At 43.2% G+C, this 21633-nt stretch overlaps 1 protein-coding gene across 3 annotated transcripts; it reads left to right on the top strand.

The window, feature by feature from the left end:
• Positions 1–1874: 1874 nt before the first annotated feature.
• Positions 1875–16768, top strand: LOC128444377 (transmembrane and coiled-coil domain protein 3). Of its 3 annotated transcripts, none has more exons than XM_053426849.1 (4): positions 1875–2161; positions 11852–12825; positions 12960–13095; positions 13930–16768. In XM_053426849.1, the coding sequence occupies exons 1-4, from the start codon at positions 2117–2119 to the stop codon at positions 14233–14235; spliced, it is 1461 nt and encodes a 486-aa protein (XP_053282824.1). In that variant the 5' UTR covers positions 1875–2116; the 3' UTR covers positions 14236–16768. The 3 variants fall into 3 exon arrangements, with proteins under 3 accessions (XP_053282824.1, XP_053282823.1, XP_053282825.1); XM_053426848.1 differs by having other exon boundaries at positions 1878–2150; XM_053426850.1 differs by lacking the exon at positions 1875–2161 and adding an exon at positions 5952–6327.
• Positions 16769–21633: the final 4865 nt, after the last annotated feature.

The raw sequence follows: 21633 nt of genomic DNA, 5'->3' as shown, positions 1-21633 counted from the left end.
TGAATTAATAATGCAAAATCTGTATCCTACCCAACTGACTTATCGTTGTGCTTTCTTGTCAAGTGGCGTGAAGCTGGAAGGTGGGTGTGTGAGGGACTAGACTTTCAGTGTTCATTATTAGCCAATTCATTTTTCATTAGCAGTCTGCGGACCAGGGATTCCTATAAGCTTTGTTTTGCTGTAGTTACCCAGTGAACGTGTGCTGCGTTATAGCAACATTAAAACTTGATTGCATGAATGATGTCACTCTGCTGCTGTTCATAGACGCCCATTGTCCAATGCATGCAACGGCTGCTTTGTGTGATTCTCCCCGACCCTCTCACGTCGCTGAGTGGCCTGACCCGTCCTCTCTGCACCACAGAGGTTAATGCATGTCAACGCATGGCGCACTCGCTCACTCACTGTAAGTTCTGTGCAAACAAAAGAGGACATGCTCGACATCTCTTTGCAAACCACCCAACAGTTTACAATTGCACAAACAAACGGTCTGTTTCTGTGAAGTTTGAGGGATTTGTGATGCAACATGGGCTTTTGTATGTGTGCTGAGGTGGATTAGCTCATTCCAAGCTGAATGAATGTGAGAGAAAGGGCCAGTTGGACTGTTCCCATGGCTGCTTGGGGTTTCTGGGGGATGTTAGAGGGGAAGTGATGCTGGTTTTGCAAAGTAGAACCAGCAGAACTGGTTTTATGAAAAACAAATAGAATCTTATACATTATCTTTAACTTTAATCTTACAATTACAAGATTTTCTACAGTCTGATAAGATGTCATCCTGAGCTGCGGCTTATTAGACCAACTGTTTACAATACATTTGTATTTTTCTTCAGTCATTTGCCTCAGCAGGTTGTGTTAAATTGAGAGAAATGGCATAGAGAGAATATGCAACATATTTGTCATGAAGATTAGACAGGTAAAGGGTGTGCCCCGCCTCTGGTCCAATGTCAGCGGGGATTGGCTCCAGGTAATCTCGAGACCCTCAGAAGATAGTGTGGTGTACGTCATAGATGGATGGATGAACGGATTGTGCCATTAAGTCTACACAATTCAATATATGCTCAATATGTTACTTGTGAGTGTGATACTCTCCTCTCCATTTCATTTGACTTTAACTGAAATATATACACTTTTCTTATGTTTTATGAGTCGTCACTGTTTGTTTTTCAATTACACACAATCATGTCCAGGGGAACTGCTTTGCTTACCTGCTATTCACTTTGGAATAAAGGAAAGATTTCATTAGAATTTTGTACATGATTCATACTGTTTTGAAATCTAGCAGAAACCCTGATTGAATTGAATACCCTCTTGGAAATATATATAATTTTTTTTAACTTATTTACAGTTTGCATGGCTCGCTCTTGAATTTTACTTTAGTTTTAGATTTCCCCACAACCTCAGACAAGAAATGAAACTCTTATATTTGCACTGGAACTGCTTAAACCCATGAAACCTCCCTTATACAAATTTTGGAACATGACTGCATTACATAGTTAGCCCTTAATGCTGCCCATACATCAACAAATCGATATACGTGTATAACATTGTCTCAAATAAGATAATAAAGACAAATTATTATAGTGATTTGATTTCTCAGTTCAGTTGCAGATGACTATTCAGTTGATTTTCTGTCGATCTGGTTTCTCCTGCATCTTTTATGTCTCACTCCAAAATGAAACCCCATCTGTCATGGAGAAGGGAGAGTGGAACAAACTGAAATCCCTGTGTGTCCATTGCACATGTTGAGAACTGTGCGATCAGTGTTATCTCCCAGCGACAGGCACGCGCGCTCAAAGAGTTAACCCCTCCTAGTGCAGCGATATGAGTGGGCGGGGCTTAGGTTCACACAGTTTGTTGAGGAGGGCCGACCGTGTGTGTGTGTGTAAAGAGAGAGAGAGAGAGAGAAAGAGAGAGAGAGAAAGAGAGAGAGAGAAAGAGAGAGAGAGTGGGAGAGCCGGTCCGATCTCAACATGGACTCAGGCAGTGAGTGCTGAGCTGCCGCTGAACCGAGGTGGATGAAGAAGAAGAAGAAGAAGAAGTGATCGTGTGTCTCCGGGCTGAAGCTCCGACTCCGGATTAACATTATTATGCCCAGCGCCAGCGTGTCCGTGCGAAGTTTATGCGAAGTGGAGAAACACCTCAGCAGCCGGATGGTGAGTATCATGTGAGTGTGTTGTGCACCATTGTTGTGTGGCTACTGTACCAGCGAGAAACACACACAGACACACACACACACACACACACACTGTAGTCTATGTGAGATCCACGTCATGTGAAAGCAGCAGCTGCATATCTCTCCTCTAACAAAGAGCCCCAGTCACCCGGCTGCTCATATGTAACATGTGAACATGTGTTCGTCATAGAAACAGAATGTCTCCATCGCGGAGGAGCCTTCAGGTGCCGGTCTCTGTAAACGTCATGGGGTTTTTCCATATCCAGATGGGACGATCATAATCTTTCTCTGTATCGAGATTTAGTCTGAAAGTCGCAATGATTTTATTTCAATTTGTTATTTTCCTTATCTGTGAAAGGTCAGAAAATGGTGAAGTCTTGGATAATGTTTTCCAATTCGTTCTCTGCCAACCTACACAAACCCGTGATGTTCACAGGATTGTCATTGGATTTTTAGTTTTTGTTCATTTCTAGTTAATTGTCATAGTTAATTATCAGATTCATTTTCCGTTGAGCATTAAGTTCATTCTCAGTTGATTTTAAATCAAATTTGTGGGAGTTTTTGTCAATCCACGAATCAAATAATCACTCCATAGTTTATAGTGGTCAGATTGAAAGTGTTTATAATACCAGAGGGGAAAACGTAACCTCCTTCGTTGAAGTAATAATACAGTTCAGTCCAGCAGTTTAAACTAAATCCTACCAGAGCATTTAATCTGTAGAAAATAAGATAATTAGTGGTTTATTCCGACTCAAGCCTTAATGTGTGTTTTTTGGCAGGATTAATGTATTTGTATTCAATCGGACAGGTGTTATGGTTTGGCAGTCAATCAGAAACTAAATGTGTGACCTTTTTTGACCATACTCCATATGAGAGGTGGTGCTGGGTACTGCTTTGTGACACTGACATTTAGAATATATAGTAAAAAACGAATTTATGGTATTACAACTTTATTTATGTCGCTCTATATACAACAGCACAGAGTCTAACAACAGACACATAATATAATAAGGTATGCCAAATGTGCTCTGGGTGTAGTACTGTTTATACATCTAATCATCTGTAAACATTCATTCTAAACCCACAGCAAAGAGTGGATGATGATCACATAGAAAAATGTCCTGATTACTGTCAGACATGTTTTTGACTGAACGTCACCTGTGTTGACATCATACAGATGCATCTATGCTCAGACACAAACAGTCCAACTATTTGCGACTGAATGTCTTCTCGTGGTTTGATGATGCAATCAAACAGATAAACCTGAGTAGGTGCTTTCGGTCACATTGACTCGGAGGACAGGAATGCTCTGTCAAGTGCGATACTTGTGCAACCAGAAAGTCAGCCAAGTATCATGCAGCATCTTTGTTTGTAATGCTAGAATATGCACGAGCCTTCAGGCCGGTTGAGCCGCCACCTTATTCCTCAGAGGTGGTGGTGACATGTCTTTCAGCCGCATCGTGCAGCTCGTGCGAGCTCTCAGGTCCTCTGGGCTCTGTTTCCGAAGCCCTTGGCCTGTGAGCAACACAAAGTCGAAGTGAAGTAGAGTCAATAACTTTTTCTCTAAAGGAGAAGAGTAATACTCAAATAGCTTGTGACAGGAAGTGTTGAGACTCTACCTCTTTTTGCACATTTTAATGTGTCTAAGATTTAATGCTTAAAGGAAAAAAATCACACTTTTACCCTCCAATCTACTCAATATCCCATAAAGACGAGGTGAAAACATGCTCTTAGAAATTATTGAAAGGTCTGATACTCTGAAGAGGGACCGATGGGTTCTTGTTCGCCTCCCTGACCAAAGATAGGCAACTTCAGGAAAAAGTCTGGGTCGCTACAACCTTCATCCATGCGTTAATTAATCTTCTTTCAGACCTGCACTGAACGCTGGATAGTTTCCTGGAATTATTCAGAGGGGCTTTATGTGAGAACACAAATATCTGAGCTGCCATCAGTTACTCCTCACATTCTCCGGAGTGTCCGTTTTATGTGAGAATACAGCAAGATAAAGTGTAGAATTCCCTCGGAGCAAGCGAGTGAGTGCGTTGATGATTTTTCTAGCACATGTCGGATGCATAGCTGAAAAAAACCGAGAGAATATATGAAAAAGAGGTTTCATACATGTTGGACGGCAGAGACGACGATGTCAATTTAGAAAGACAACGAGATTGGAGAGCTTTTGGTGATACGGGCCAATGGCGGAATGGAATTCATACAACATGTCCTGCCTCCTGCTTGCTGCACAGTCCTGCTGTGTAGGACATTCTCTGGAGAAGGTCCAGATCCAGTGTGGACGTTTCCTGGAGTTCATTTCTTAAACTGGCTGAAGATCGACCGATGGTTTTTTGTTGCTTCTTGCCCAGTACCCAGTAAGGTCAGACGGGCACCTCCAGAAAACGTCTGGGTGGTTCTAATCTTTACCCGGTTCACAATTATTGTTGCCGTTGTGCGTCAAACCTTTTAGCAATGTTTTTTCTCTTGCTGTGGTCTATGCCTCAACATGATCTTATCTCTGTTGCGTACTTCGTGGCACAGTCAACTGTTGGAACTCAGATAACACAGGTCTTATCAATTCATTCCACTGAAGGTGGAATCCAGTCCAGTTTTTGATTTTATTAAAAACTTGCAAAAATATATGAAAACGTCTACAAAGCAGATAAGTGTTCAAAGAGTGAAGGAGCCGATGACTTTCCCACTGTGTAACCATAAACGCAATAGTACGAAGGGACCTATCTGACAATCGGGTGGTTTAATGCTGCTTTCCCCTCCTTTATTGGCCGCAAATGACATTCCAGTTTTTTTTCTCAAAAAGCCATTGTGCAGAAGACATAGTGGGTTAGAGGCCATGATGATGCAACAATTCAGCTTGAGTGGCTCATTTCCAGCAAATGTCTTTAACCCTCAGTGGATGGGGGCCTGCCGAGCTGTGCTGGCCATTTCTCAGTGACCCGTCTTGTCCTAATATGAACCCCCTGCCTCACCTGTGGTGGCTGCGGTACATTCATGCCACCAGACAAAGGCCAAACATATGAGTCATCATGTCTGGGTAACTGGCATCCTTTTTAACATGCTTCGTGTTGTGATTCATTGAGTTGCAAACATTGTCCCCCTGCTCTATTCTTTTTATCAAGTGCCACTTTCTTGGCTAATGAGTTGCTTGACTCTTTACAAACCCTACTTTGTCATCGCGGCCACTCACTCTCTCACTCTGAGTGCATTGAATATGGCTGCATATTTATCTTAATTGAATCCCAATCAATATCCTTCCAGTTGATGGGGGCAAGCAGACGCTGAGAGTGTTAATGGGCTATTGATTTACTCCGGGAGCAGCTTGTCTATGAGATAATAGCGAATATGCTTTTAAGCAATTCATTCTGCTGACCTCCTGGGAATTCAGAAAACTTAAGACCTCAAACTCTGCTGCCATTTTTTTTTCTCCCTCCCCCTCTTTTATTCAGATGAAGACCACATAGGCAGCTGTTGGATGCAGATGAGAGGAGGAGGAGGAGATGTTGGGTCAGCTCTCCGATCAAAAGATGTGCTCCCTGTCGCTCTCACTCTCCCCGTTTCTTTTTTTTTCCGGTTTCCCTGTGTGAGTCCTGAGTGGGAGAGTGTCTGTATCCATGAGGATCAGCTGGAAGGAATACCAATAAGCACTGCAGGCTTCTTCCCCTCTGTGGCTCTGTTCTCCACTGAAGGGACGGTTTTGTTCCATCTCGATGAGTGTGCCAGTTCCTTTTTTTTTTTCTGTGTGTTTTTCTTGGGGTGCAGAGAGGCACTAACGGAGAGAATGGAAATATAGAAAGTGTGATAAAAGTGCCACCCTATGAACCAAACACCACGCCACAGCCTGATCGTTTAAATCTATTCATACAGATCGCTGCAAACTCTTGCGACATGTATGTGATTCACTGCATGACCCGAACTGATGGTTTCAGCAGATAACAGCTTGTGATTGTGACTGCTTGAAAACCGTACTTCCTCATAACGTGGTGCAGTGCCTTCCTGTTTGAATAAGATGACTTGTTTGTGGAGGGGGCAGCTAGCTTAGCAATGAACAGGCTTAGATTCTGTGTGCTCTGCTAATCTGACTCACAATGTATTAGACTAATGCAGCTCAGTGTTGAGAATGCACCCACTGCACAACCACTGGAACCTAAGTAAGTTGTGCTTCTCTGCTACACTCCAGCTCACGGCTTCAATTTTGGATTGCTTCTCGTTTCTTGCCTCCTCCGGTGCTGCAGTGGGGGAGAGGGGGTGCAGTGTATGTTTTTGCATGAAAAACTGAAACGCTAACCAGACCATTGATCCAAGAGAGAGAACACTGCAGTGCAAGATAAGCAGCATCTGCAGTTTCTAGCAACTCACCATGACTTTTCTCCCCCTCCCGAAAAATCAGCAGATATTTGTGCAAATTTCCGGGGCAGAACAATAAGCGGCTCTCCCTTGTCGGGTCAAGATTGAGGCTAATGCAGTTGGATCTTTATGTTATGCTGTCGAGTGAGGTCAGAGCATATTAAAATGGGTCACGCTGTTGCACAGACTCTGTGTGTGCTATGTAGGGCAGCCTGGTGAAGGGGGGAGCTTATGCAGGGGCTTAGGTGTGAGGGAGGCACCCCGGGGGCACAGAGGGCTCTTGTAGATCCTGTTGGTGGAGATGAGGATGATTGGGATGATTTGTGCTTCTGAGCTTATTTTGGGACCATATCCCTTTGTAGTACTTCCATCGCCTTATCTCTTATCTGTTTCAGTTTCTGTAGCCCTCTCGGTTTTGTCTGTCGGCCGGATAACGTCTGAGTGAACCCATGTGAAAATACAGCAGGATAAGGACCAGCGAATACACCACGAGCGAGGGGCCGAGTTGATGAGGTTTCTTACCTCATCAACTTGGTGTTAGAAACTGAAAACAAAAACAATATAAATGTCTCACCATGACAGAGGGGTACCTTAGAGGATGCCAACATCCAACTGGGAAATGAGATTTGATTGTTGTGAACCCGTCTATGTAGAGAACCTCCCACTGTGTAGTGCATGTGTGAAAGGCAAACTATATACTTATAGTCAGTGAGCACAGAGAGGATCTAACTGTGTTGCCTAAGAACAACCTAGAAAGGTTAAATCACTTTAGATGGTCCCACAGTCTCATCAAACTCTTACCTGGCTTCAATTTGTGACCTCAGTTTGGGCCTGAACATCCAACTGTTGCACTCTGCTGCTGCCGTCTGCTGCAGTGTGGCCTTTCCCCTAGTTCCTGGGCTTTCAAACCTTCCTCTCCTTCACCCTCCTACCTTAACAACCCCTGGAGAACTGCTTAAGTGATGGGGAGAAATGGACTGAAAAGTAGGGCAGCTTCTCTGTAGATTTGGAGGGACATTTTCATCAGCATGAGACTAATTCATTAAGCAGAGCCACTCATCCAGAGAGGCCCTCAGATTGCTCCAGCAGTTATGGGTAAAACTCTTAAGTCGCGGCAGCAGCGGTGGTGGAAATTGGCTTATTAGATTGAAATGGTACAATTTTAGCCGACTATCTTATCAGGGAAAATGTCCGATGTCAAATTTAACATTGGTCTCTAGTAAGTTTAAAACATCTGGTTTGTGTTATCAGCGTCATTGGAGCTGCTCTCATGAATCAGGAGTCGTCCTGCCAAGAGCCATGGTGTTTTCTAACACAAAGTGTACGCCTAGCATTCCAGCTGTTGGAGACAAATCTGGCTTTACGCTCACTTGATGCATTAGTGTGAAAATGGAAGTTTTGTTGATGCTCGTTCCAAACACTTCCACCCCTGTCAAGGCCTGGTTTTGTTTCAGGCCTTAACAGTGACTCATCACTAGTTGCCAGGTCACTGTTTCATATGAACATCCCCAATAAATGATGTCACAACATCTTGAAGCAATACACTTAGACCTCTATTTGCTCCCTAATGCTACGGAGCAGAACATGGAACATTTGGTAAAAGCTTAGAGGAGCCAGCTTAGTTCCAGTGCTTAATAAAGAGCATGTTGCCTAAGCTTTCTGGTTGAACAGACAGTTCTTTGTATTCCTCGTTTGAAAACTAAAAAGACTGGGTAACATGAGCAACCTACACACTGGCCTGTCCCATACTTCCTCTTTAAAAGGGAAGATATTAGTTGACTGTATCTTTTGTGTGACAAACAGGTTTGACAAAAGCTCAGCTTATCTGTGAAACTAATTGTTCTGTCAAGAGATATTTTCATTGGTCTCCGGGAGGAGAGGGGATTGGGTGCAAGGCTCCTCAGGCTACGTAAGGCCAGTGAATCCATATGCAAGTAGCTCGCTCATCGGAGTCCCGAACAGAGCAGAGGTAGGACACGACAAAGTGAGCTTTTTTCTCTGCAGAGAATGAGTCCTGTGTTCGAGAAGGACAGATGCCAGAGAGGGGGAGAGAATGGGACAAGAACAGAGGCTGAAATACTGCAGGCACGCTTGTTGAAATAAGCATGGCATTCTCCAGCCACACACTATTGATAAATAAGTATGATGTATGGACAGTATAATATCAAGCACATAGAAACCAATAAACCACACATTTAAGAGTAAGGGTAAGAGTAACAGTAAGAGTTGACAGCCTGGAAGTTGCCCTTTAGCTTAAAGCATCAGCAGTGGTTTGGACTGAATGATGAGAGCATGGCAGCATTCTTGCAACGACAATGTGAACATGTTGACCTTTAGCTGGCACAATGATTACCATGTTTAATTTGAAATCAATTTAGTTATATAATTTTTTTATTTAACCAGAAGTTAACAAAATATCTAATGCCAGGGAGTCCTGCTCCAGATGGGCAGCAATTAATACAAAGTATCACATAAATACAAACAGGTAGAGAACACAAAAAAACATTATAGGGGCAACTTTCACACCCAAGTTGTGTGGTTCGTTTGCAGTGTGAAAACTCCAACTCCAACTCTTTTTGGAATAGTTTAGACTTTTGCAACAATTGCAGGAGGTTAAGACCATATTAAACGATAGAAGCAGAAGTCTTCCTGATCTGTTCAGTAACAGAGTGGCCTAGACTCATAGGATTACTTGCAGTCTTCGCCTCCAGCGCTATATGGTGAGAATGTTCCTTTTGTACCTTCAAACTAGTGTTGATGACATACAAAAGAATTAGTGTGATCCCTAAATGAGAATGTGAAACTTGAACTAACCGGATCAAATGCAAACAAATTGAACAAAGGTCGGATCTTAGTTCAGAGTGTCAGGCAAGAATCAATTCCAATAAAATAAATGCTAATGAGTTCAAAACAAACATGTGATTTCGCAGATATGTAGTCATGAATCCCAGAGGGCAAACTGACATTTTGAACTGGATTTACAGGAAAACTGCCATCACCAGGATCACAAGGATTCATCTTGTGTCAAACACAAATGTCCCAGCACTTCATCCTGTTGTTATTGAGAGGGATAATGACAGAGCCAGTGTTGTTACAAACAAGTTGGCTGCAAAGCAGTTTCTGTGTTGCGCATTATGGTGAAACCCCATTCTAGTAATAAACAGAGATGACCGGGACGATATTGGAGCTGCTCTCTCTATTAACCTAACAAACCAGTTTAACAGGGTGATTGTGCCAAAGGCAATTAAATGGGAAGGTTACGTGTGTAATCGGATCAGGTGAATGTGTTTTTGTATAAGTCTTAGAATCAGTGTGTATGTGACTCAGTTTGGACGTCCAGCCATACACAATGTCCCTGATACACCCCCGTCCACCTGACAGTCATGTGTGGAGGAGCGTCGGTGAGTCAGTTGTGAAGGTACTTATCTTGCAATATGCAACTATAATGTGCTGATGTGGAAACGCTAATCAGGATTGAGTCCTAAGTCGGCTGTGATCTGTTTATTTGCTTGAAACTAGCAGTGTTACATTTGTTAAGGATTAGTGGAGCTTTGTGCGGCCCATAGTGCTTGTTGTACAACACTTTGTATTAGGCTTGCGTCTCCTATCATTGCTGTGCTGTTGTGCTGTGATCAACATGCAGGGCTTCTTATGTCACTGTTGCAGAGAAGTGACACTTCAGCAAAAAAAGAAATCCTGCTCGGAAACCTAATAAAGGCTTTCATTCGCTGTTTTCCCCCCAGCTTCCTCTTTTTGGAGCGTCTCAAGTTTGCCTGCCATAATTAAAGTTGCTTAGTGTAGTCTTATTTATTCAGTCTCTCTTCCTCAAAAAGGTGTCTGCTCAACAGTGAACTATTTACACATCAGTCACAGTCATTAATGTTGAGCCGCCATCAGGGAAATGGTAATTTTGTTTAAAACTAGGGGACTTTGTCTGGACAAGGGATTTCCTCAGGCGTGTGGCCTTGTGTGACATTATCACTGACCTACATTAGGTCTGCACGCTCCACTTCTTTCATACACATTAATAGCTGTTATCTGTGAGCTATACTATAAACAAACAGGATTAAATTCTTGCCGCAAAAATGTAGCAGATGTGCCAACGTATAAGAGCATTACATACACACCAGATGGTCTCACAGCGGCAATATCCGGGCAGGGGAGTAGAGTGTGGAGGAACTGTATATGGATACATTCTAACATACGTGTAAACAGACCTTTGAAGGAAAATGAGATTAATTGACAACCTTATGTTCATTGTTTCAGCAACGTTTCACTCACCAGACATTTTGCAGAGACACGTGGGAGCAGTGAAACTGTTGGAGACACATCTACAGCTTAGTCTGCTGAGCAATTAAACAATTTAACCCAATTATCCGAACTGTTAATTTGGAACTGTCTGTTAAACTGTTTGTTGTAAACACATTGGCCACATGTAACTGTAGATTGTAATGGACAGCCAATAAGGCTCCCTTCATTTTACTTCTAGATTGATAATGTATTGTAGTGTAACTGTGGTTGGTCTGTCCATATGTACAGACTCTTATGAATGCAATATCTCAGGAATACCATGAGGTAATTTCTTTGAATTTAAATCCATGGTTAATTTGGACTCAAGGATGAACTCATTGGGATTTTTTGAACGTTTGATATCACAAAATACACTTTTTTCTATTTCTATTTATCTCTTTAGCCTTGCTTTTGATTAAGTATGTTTGTAGACATTATTTTAATAATTATATTACATTTTATCTGTCCATTTATATTATTAGTTATTATTATTTGTTTTTATCCCTTTTTTTAAAACTTATATTTCTTCTATTTATTATGTGTGAAGTAATGCAATGGATTGCACATATATTATTATTCTCTGTTCTTCTGCCACAAATTTCGTCCCGCTATTCCCGACAGAATATGCGGCTCAGTCGGGAATGGTGTGATCTGACGTGTTTATTAAAAAGTATTTGTATTGTTATTATAGCTTGGTCAAAAGTCAAATTCAGATGTGACCTCACAGACCACATTTTTTTCCTCACTCAAGAATTTATACATTTATTAAGATAAAATACATTTTATTCATTTCCTTTTTGAAGTCTTCACTACATCATATGAATCAGGACAGACATGGATATAACCCTGAAACTTGGTAGAAGAGGCATCCCAACAAGAGGCAGTAACCCTCAGGTGATGCATGGAATAGGAATTTTCGGCCCTATATTTACTTTCCTGGATGACTTATCTAATCTTTTGCTGATAAGACACTTTTCTGTGGTCTAAGATCCTCCCTAAATGCTTCATTCTGAATAACTTTGTTTCTCCCTCTTGCAGGATCGGAGCACGGAGGGCAGTTTACTGAACCTCCCTGTATCGATGCGGCGGGGTTCTTCAGAGAACAATCTGGATCTGGACCTCAGTGATTCCAGTCCTGGTCCCGCCATCGGTTTCGAGATCCAGCGCAGTCGTTCCTGCTTGGACAACCTCCAGCAAAAGATACTGAAAGTCACAGAGCAGCTGAAGATTGAGCAAACGGCGAGAGACGAGAATGTAGCCGAGTATTTGAAGCTGGTGAACAGTGCGGAGAAGCAGCAGCTGGGGCGCATCAAGCAGGTGTTTGAGAAGAAGAACCAGAAATCAGCTCAAAATATCGCTCAGATGCAAAAGAAGCTGGAGCAGTATCATCGAAAGATGAAGGACAGTGAAATCCATCACAGCCCCACCCCTCATCCGTCCGCTTTCAAGCACAGCACCATCCCCAGGGATTCGCCCAGAGAGCTGCTGAGGGATATGACGGGCAGTGGCCGACACCCGACCATGGACAAGATCAAGACCATCGGACCAGGCGTCTCTCTCTCGCCACCTTTCTTCTTCAGCAAACCTAGAGAGTTCGCCAACCTCATCAGGAACAAGTTTGGCAGCGCTGACAACATCGCCCACCTCAAGACCAGTCTCGATGCTTCCTCTCCGTTACCCACTGACAGTGCAGGAAAGGGGCTGAGCAGCAGCACCTCTATGGTCAGCAAGCCCAAGTACCCCAGTGATGACGAGTGCTCCTCGGAGTGCGCCTCTATTTCAGCAGACAGTAACGGACACCCTGCGGCAGGAGGGGTGTCAGCGGGGCAGGCGCACAGTCAGGAGCAGCCAGCAGGTGGCGACAGTCACGGCAGACTGGCCCTGAGCCTGGAGGAGGTGAGGGAGGTTAAAGAAGCTCAAGGCCAGTTCGAGGATGACATGGAGGAGCTGAAGGCTCAGTTCAAGAGAGAGTTTGGCATCCTCAGCCAAACACTGCAGGAAGAGAGATACAGGTATTTTGTATTCCAATTATGTCTTTGTACTTACATAATACAACACACAACATTATGTATGCTAAATGTATCATTAGTTTGAGATAAGTGTGAAAAATCTGATTGAATAATAATATTTCTGCACTGATCAACAGATATGAACATTTGGAAGACCAGCTGAACGACCTGACGGAGCTTCACCAAAATGAAATGGCGAATTTGAAGCAGGAACTGGCCAGCATTGAGGAGCGGGTGGCCTACCAGGCACACGAGAGGGCCAGGGACATACAGGTTAGTGTGTGGATATCCAACCAGAGATGGATTCGAACAAAACATTTGAAAGGATGGTTGGGTCGGGACATGTTGGCTGGGCTTTCTACTTGATTTTTAACACTGTACGTGACTGTAATTGGGCAAAACTTCAGATTCAGGATGTCTCAACCCAAGCACATCTGGTCTCATAAGCTAAGTACTTGTACTATGTAAAAATGAGCAAACCCTTCTGGGAATCCAACCCCAAAAATATTGATACGATAAAAACGTAAACAACTAAGATGACTGTGTGGATCAGATGCAGTTCTTAAGACTTTTCAATCTAATTGATTTGTTTATGCCCCTAAAGTAATCAGTAAAAACATCAGGAATCAGGTTTGGACACAAAGATCAGATTGGGGTTTGAGGGCAGGCTCGATAACTTTTCTCTCAGTCATGGACATGATCGGCAGAAAATTGCCACGCTCTATTAGACGTGTGTTTTTTTTTTTAGGTTGTTACATAAAAATGTGACACGTTGGGGGATCAGTAGGTCATGTTCAGCACATCGGTGAAGCTTGTTCAAGAATTAATGAGATCATTACCACAGTGAGGGGGAAGTTTTCCCCTTCATCAGAGAACACTCTACGAAACAAATCGTCTCATTTGTCGCTTGGCATTCATGACCGCAAAATTCCCTCTCCATCCTCGTGTTTTTCCTTGTGATACATAATGAAGGGTTTGGGGGAATTTGGGTAATGGAGGATTAAAAGGTCAGTAAAATACCCTTTAGCCACTTTGGAAATGTTCAGAACCGTGAAGTCTCTCTCTCTCTCTCTCTCTCTCTCTCTCTCGATCTCGTGTTTATTTCAGGAAGCCCTCGAGTCGTGTCAGACGCGAGTGTCCAAGCTGGAGCTCCAGCAGCAGCAGCAGCAGCAGACGGTCCAGCTCGAGAGCCACGACGCCCGGGTTCTGCTGGGGAAGAGCATCAACATCATGCTGGCCATCATCACCGTCATCCTGGTGTGCGTCTCCACCGTTGCCAAGTTCGCCGCCCCACTGATGAGGAGCCGATACCATGTGGTCGCCACCTTCCTGGGGATTTGCTTCTTGACCATGTTCTGGAAGAATTTGGACCGTTTACAGTACGCCATGGACAGGTTGCTGGTGCTCGGCTGACCATACTGAAATCAGCAATAACGCCACACTGTCAGTTGTTAGGATAGTCTAAGAGGATTGGTTGTACAATCGTCAGAGGACACGATCGCCATTCATCTACAGAAGTCACTGTTTTTTGTTTTTTTAAGTGAAATTTTGGTGATTTTCTTGTCTTAACTTGAATGTTTGTAGCTAATAATTCCATTTAATCGTGACATTAATATTTATAACAGTATATTTTGTTAGATCCTCACTGATTGATGAAAAACTAATAATCACAGGACACAAAAGGCCAAAAGGCAAGGGTGAAGAGAAATGCTTTTCACCACAATGCAGCAACATGGGACTCGCTCTTTACCACGTTTTAAAAGAATAGAATCCATAGATCAGGCCAAATTGAAGAAAATGGTTATTCTTTTCATTTTGCCTCAGCTTAACTCAATATCACTGAAACTCTTGCAATCGTGCACATGGTGAAGAAGAAGGCTACGTCGACATGTGCTTATTTGCCCTCTTTCTGATAGTAAAATGAAAAGATCGATACCACACTCACATCTGTATGGCTACAATCAGCTGCTGTTTAGCTTAGCTTAACATAAACCCGTAACATATTGGTACATGCGATCGGGACGCTGGAAGAACTTGTTACTTTTAGACAGAGCCAGGCTCTCTGGGCCTGTTTCTCGTCTTTTTGCTAAGTTAAGCTAACAGGCTTCTGGTATTACCTCCATACTTAACTAGATTTTCTAATCAGACTTTCACCCAAAGAGGTGAACGAGTGTATATATTTAAACTTTGAATTATTGATTTGAATGAGGAACCTACTGAGGCCTATGTCACAAATAAGTGCATGTAAAGCGAAAGTAAGTCAAAGTCCACATGAAGCCACATCGCAGAGGGAATGTTTTACCCCCCCCTGCGCTCAAACAAATCTGAAGTGAACGGGAGAGGAAGGTTCGCGCTGATACATTCCCGCATGGCAAAGAGGAAATTACCGGTTTTCTACGTGTTTATTTTCTTTATCCCTCGCACGGGTGAGGAACGTTTTTCCTATCAAGGGCTATTCAATGCGGTCGGTGCTAAAAGGCGACTGTGTCAGATGGTAGTGGTGATGATGCTCCTCCGTCCAGGGTCTTAAGCAGAACCAAGTCTTTGCGAGTGTGAGTTTAGAAAAGAACATTTGGGCGGTGAGAGTGTGTGGTACGTTACCTGAAGCTCCTTGTTGCTTCAACGATTTCATGTTGTGGTCAGTTGTCAGGCGCACAAGATGGTTCCACATTAAACGGAGTGGCAAATATGCTCGGCTCAGTTTCCCCATGCAAAGACATCAGCATGTTCAGTGGAGGTCATATCAGGCGTTTGATCTTGTAGGGTAGGAAAATGCACATTCACCCACAATGCACAGTTTTACTTTTACAATTTTAGAGGCAAGAAGGCTTATGCGTGCGTTTCTTTCTCCCGGACTGACCTGACAGGCAGCTGTAGGGTTCCCCACTGAAGGAAACGTTAGCTTTTATTGCAGAAAAATCGAAATCAAATAAATCAGTTGCTGTCATGGGAAACTCTTTTATATTTATGAATTGTCCCACAGGCCTGATCAACTGGTCTGGCAGCCTGGAGGCCGACGACTCCCCGCCCCTGTCTTATGATTGCCTTGTTTGACTTTTGCGGTCAGTCGTCTCTTAAAGTTTCTCCGTGTACTGGTCATCGTGTTCAAAGTGCAATATATTTGATTTAAAGAATGATTCTTTTTAGGAGTGTGTTTGTTTATATAAATATTTTTACAGTGACAGGCTGTCGGTGTTGTCTGGAGTGGGGAGAGGGGGCTGTCATTAATGATTGCATGAGAGATCATAACCACTGAAGAAGCCACTGCTGGTGTGTGATAAGACCAGCTGTCTCCTCTCTCTGGGGTCAAACATGACTCTCACTGCGCTGGTAGCATGGTGATATCAACACACGGCCGAATCACCAGTGCAGTGACGCATGCATGTGCACCCAGGCAAACACTCGGCTCTCTGTATTTACATGTCTTATGGGTGTTTTACCCACTCTCCATGTCTTTTACTAATAATGTGATTAAGAGGCAATGGGTTATACTGTGATACAAGACATTTTTCTCCGAGGAAAAATGCAATTCTCTTTTTTTAAAGACGCAACAAACAGCCTTCAGTGCTCTGTGGTGATGACGGAGGAGCACATTACAGTTTCTAAGTGTTGAATTATGAGCCTATTTAATGGACTGACTAATGCTATTTGTTTGTCTTATGAACTTTGCCTGTAAGGATCTCACATGAAGCCACAGACCACTTTTTTTTAATGTTTGTCTGCCACTTTAACATTGTTTGTGTCGATATTTGTTCTTGTCAGCGACTGCATCATATTGTGTTGTTTCTTTTTAAACGCAGTTGAGGAAGTTTGACCTGCAGAACTACAGATCAGGTTTACATTCTCTTCTCATCTCTGGTGCACTGTGATCAATCAGTCGTATCTTCATGCATCATGTGCCTTCGTCTGACAATTTCTGTTAAATTAAACAACCCTTTTTAAACAATGCGCTACTTATGCTGTTGAATTGATTTTGTCATTGTAGTTGCATGTGATGGGGGAGGGGGTTGTTAGAACATCAAAGATTGAGAGATTGTCATGTGCCATGAGGCCAAAAATGGAAAGGAAATTGACTGAAGTTTGCTAAATCACTTAAACGTCCTGAAAGTAACTTATACATAGCAGCAGAAGATATTCAGACACACTTCATGAATAAAACTGCAGATTTCTTTGTCATTATCTTGATTATTTTCCATTATCTTGGGATATTTGCACCAGAAGAACACAACCGAGACAGACTTATTCAGCATGTAGTTGTAATAAGTTTCACTTGATGAGAATAAAAAGCACAAATATTTGCCTCTTCACTCTGGTAATTTATTTATCTCACCACCGCTAGGGGGAGCAGGTGGTGCACTGCCGACATGGCATAAATAATACCGTTGAAAGGCTGCATGATGACGAACTGATCGAGACCTAAAACATGACCAGAAATCCATGCAACCACTTCACACAAACCTTTTCATCTATCACGTGTCTGGGATTCAAACCACAACATCACAGAAAACTGATCCGAGGCACAAATATCCCCAAAGTAGAAGCGGAGCGCCCCCTGCTGTTGCAACAGATGGACACTAACAGCTTTTTCTCTATATTGCTTCGCATTTCTCGAGCGCGTGGCCCTCACTGCAGTATTTTTCTGTATATTTTCATAAACATCCAATCTGGGTCACACTGTATTCAATCCTGTGAGAAGGGATTCTCTCTGCAGACCGATCTCGTCTGTATCCAATACCAATGTGCTTCTCCTGCAGGTGGATTCTGATCCTCAGGAAAAACTGGTGAACAGAGCCATGGATTATTTTTCTACTTCAATGAATCAGCGCAGGTCCAATAATATCAAAGAGCCACAACGTTAAATATTGAAAGGTAGCTACCGTGCGTGTGAAACATCAATTTCAAATGACGCAATGTATATATTACGTCTCTTATACTCTACGGTTCAGCAGTTGAATCAACACTCGTGCATCAGCTCCGTGTCAGGGAGCAGCAGGTGCAGATACAGGGATGCACCTACACGCAGGAAATGAAGCTCATACAAGGTTAAACTTCACCGCACTGCAATATGGGTCACCTGGCATCGTGATGTGCATGGTTTTTAGAGTCAGTCTGCCTGCATGCTAAACAGAGGCACAGCCAACACGGTGAGATGCAGCATGGGGGGGGGGGCTTAACTGGGGATCTCTGGCACTCACACTGTGTTCCCGTACTTTATGAGAGCTTAAGTTCAAGAGTGAAATCATTGTGAGTGTTTGTATGTGTGTGTGTGTGTGTGTGTGTGTGTGTGTGTCTGTGTGTGTGTAGGCGGACTGGCACTGTGTTTTAAAGCATTTGTAGAGCAACTGAGGCCTCTGGGGGAAGAAAAAAAAATCAGATTGCTGTGACGCAGAGATCATGAATAACACACACACACGCACACACACACACACACACACACACACACAACCACACACATGCAAAAGCTTAAAAACTGGGGATTATGAGCTATATTTGTAGGTGTGAATGGAGAGCAATATTTCCTCTCCCCTCTCTCCCTCCTCTGTATTGTGTGATGTAAAGAAGTGAGCGAGAGGCTTTGATGTGAAGCTCAGCTCCTGTGTGTTTTCCTCTCTCTCCCTTGTGGCTCCTCCAGCCCGCTGGTCTATTCACTGGGCTCCATAATGAGCTGCTAATTATCCCAGGACCTCATCGAGTCTCTTTGGGGCCTCGCAGCCTCCTCCTCACACAGGTTGGCATGGTGACCGCAGGGGATGGGACCTACGTGGAGGAGGCGACCAAAAGAACTGCGGCGGTTTCTCCCCCTGCTCCAATTTCTACTGAGGGACGTGAGAAGGACACGTTTATTATTTCTCACTCCAAGGAAGACAAAAGAGAGAGTGGGAAGGGTGTAGATAAAATTTGCTGTAAGCATTGCTGGATTTATATTTGTGATTAATTGTGCTAGTGTTTATAAATATAGCTGTGGGGAGGGGGGGTTTGTGTGTGTGTCTGTCCCTCTGAGTGCATGGGCTCACATTATGGGAACGTTCTGACCTCTCTGGCAACTTGGACTCCTCTGGCAGCACGGGTCCCTTCCCATTTCCTGTTTACGATGTCATGGAAACAGGCCATGTTCCCTCCCTGTGCTTTTTGCACTATACCATAATAATGCACCACCCTGCATGTAGCTCCAAGCCACCGCCTCATGCTCCATCAGGCGCCAGGTCTGCAGCTCTGTGATGCTGCAGAGTCCGTGACCAGAATTAGATCCTCTTCTAATGATGAATACATAGAAATAGCCTTTGGAATATTCCAGATTTATGGAAGCATTTATCATTAAGGCCGTTCCAATAAATCACCTCTTTAAAATGCCTGAATTCAAAGGCACCTCCAATTTCCTTGGGTTGCTAAGCAACCGCAGAGCGCCGCGGCGATGCTCGGAGGTGAAGGCAGCCCAGTGGTGTAAAGTGGACTGTGGGTGAATCACTGACTTTTATATCTCTGAGGTACCATTACATGTCCAGCTGACAGTGACAATGATACACTGTCACTGCAGAGTAATTACACAGCATGTCGCTCCCCCTGGTTCAGAGCTCTAGTGGGGGCTCGTGGATCTGACCAGTGTGAATGGAGGAGCTTTTCATCACTGTAATAAACTGATTTGAGGTATTTTGCTCGATTGTCGATTTGGTTGTTCTAGAAACATCCGTGCTGATATATATTTTTTATTATTGTATATGTATAATCTGTGTCGTGTGTTTGTATATATTTTGTGATGGTTCATCTCATCTGTTAAGTTATGACTTTCCTATGCACGTTTTATGTAATGGAGTTATTATAACTGAGATTCAGGAACAAGACCACACCTCACCTCATTTCCTCTCTGATCCACTCGCCTCTGACTTGTTAACTCAATGACCCGTGTGTGCCTATATAAGCGTAACTAACCTTTCTCCCCCCCAAGCCCCCTCTCTGCTTTCCTCTGCCCTCTCAGCAGGTGGTATGGAAGCCCCACTCCTGGATGGTTGGTCCAAACCTCGGCCATTTAGGTCCCTGCCATGGAGACATCACATTCTTCCCATGTTCATGAACCTTGGGGATGATGAAGCCAGAAGCTCCTTGAGACGTAACCCCCCCCCCCCTGAGTCTCAACATCCGGGTTCTCAGCCATGTGACAACTTCAATTGACCTCCTCCATCCCTTTCCTCAACCCCCTTATTATCTTTCCTCGACCCCCTTCATCACAACTCTATAACCCATACATCCAACATTGTCTCGCAATCCAATAAATTACTCTATGTGCCACGAATGGCGTAGTCTTTTCTAGTGAATCTGCTTTTAGAGATCTTCTCTGTTGCTGTGTACTCTACTCGATGCTTGATCAAACCACATGGGTCTGTGGGGGAAAAATGATTTTGTTAACTGCAACTGGTATTTATTTGCAATAAAACCTGACTAAATGCATGTTCGTGCACCATTTTTTTCTGGTATTCTAAAGTGGATATTTAAACCATCGTCTCCCTTCTTCTCATTAATGAGTTTCATTCAGAGGTTGGTGGAGACAAAAATCTAGCTAAAATGAGAGTTAATATTGTATTTGGAGTTTCCAGGTGAACACGAACATGACAACAAATGAAGAATAATGTTGCATAGACAAAATATGTTATGCAACCGCTTGATCAGAAAAACAAATTTTTCCTAAAATATTCAATGTAATGAGAGTTAAGGGCAGAGGATATTGAACCCTAAGCCGTATGAGGCAAATTATGATTTGTCAATATGTGCTATACAAATAAAATTGATTGATTGATTGACTGATTGATTGATAATACTGTATATTATATATTTATATATATATATATATATATATATATTGGGTTAGCAGCTTGTTTCCACTTCCCTATTAGGATTTTCTTATGTAAAAAGCCCATGGCAGTTGGGTGTTAAGAAATAAAATGTTTAAATACATTTTTCATTCAAACCATCGTTTGACTCAAGATTTCATGAATGCTGTAAATGTAGAACCACATAGACACACTGCAAACTTTGACAGTAACCGTTTGTCCATTGTGTGTTTCTGTCCTTCTGAGTATGTCCACTGACGTTCCATGTTAATTAGATGCCAACATTCTTGAGGCTCATACTAAAGCTGTGGGCTCCGTAAGTAGGAAAACAAAGACTGCAGTATGAGCAGAGCCGAGCGATTCCCTTCTTCTGACCTCACACTCTGCGTTACTGCTCTCTGCTACAGGACAAACAGCTCATCTGTCTCCAACACTCTCCTACTGGATAAACACATTGACTTGCAGGGCCATCGCCTTCTTTATGGGGTTGATTTGGAGAATTTAGTCACAGTATATGGAAAAATTGAGTATATCTTTAGCAATGCTGCCAAAACGATGCCAACCTGAGGTGACAGTGGTGGACTGAAGCCAGACATTGTCAGCTCATTATCAACACCTTGTCAGCCAACTGTCTGCAAAGCTCTCCCTCTTCTGTGTGTGTGCGTGTGTGTGTGTGTGCGTGTGTGTGTGTGTGTGTGTGTGTGTGTGTGTGTGTGTGTGTATGTGTGTGTGTGTTGACTGTGGGGTGTCTTCAAGTCGAGAAAGATGCCTCCATGCTCACTCTGCTCATCTGGGGATTACAGCTGCTCAGAGCCCCACAGAAGGAGGAGGAGGAGGAAACAAACTCATAAACACAGGCATCAATCTTTTCAACGTGCTGACTTCCATCCCTTGTAATGTGTTGTCTGTGCTTGAGAAATCTCATGCTGTTAATCACAGGTACAAACAAGCACATGCTGAGCCTCAGACTTCTTTCTATTTCCGTTTC

The sequence above is a fragment of the Pleuronectes platessa genome, chromosome 7 (assembly GCF_947347685.1).
Source record: "Pleuronectes platessa chromosome 7, fPlePla1.1, whole genome shotgun sequence".
Taxonomy (NCBI): Eukaryota; Metazoa; Chordata; class Actinopteri; order Pleuronectiformes; family Pleuronectidae; genus Pleuronectes; species Pleuronectes platessa.
The sequence above is the reverse complement of the archived record's forward strand: the minus strand, read 5'-3'. Positions and strand labels throughout refer to the sequence as shown.

Coding starts and splice junctions, on each gene's coding strand:
- LOC128444377 (XM_053426848.1), top strand. CDS start 2,085: ATGCCCAGCGCCAGCGTGTCCGTGCGAAGTTTATGCGAAGTGGAGAAA. Junction 2,151..11,851: donor AACACCTCAGCAGCCGGATG/GTGAGTATCATG, acceptor TCCCTCTTGCAG/GATCGGAGCACGGAGGGCAG. Junction 12,826..12,959: donor CTGCAGGAAGAGAGATACAG/GTATTTTGTATT, acceptor ACTGATCAACAG/ATATGAACATTTGGAAGACC.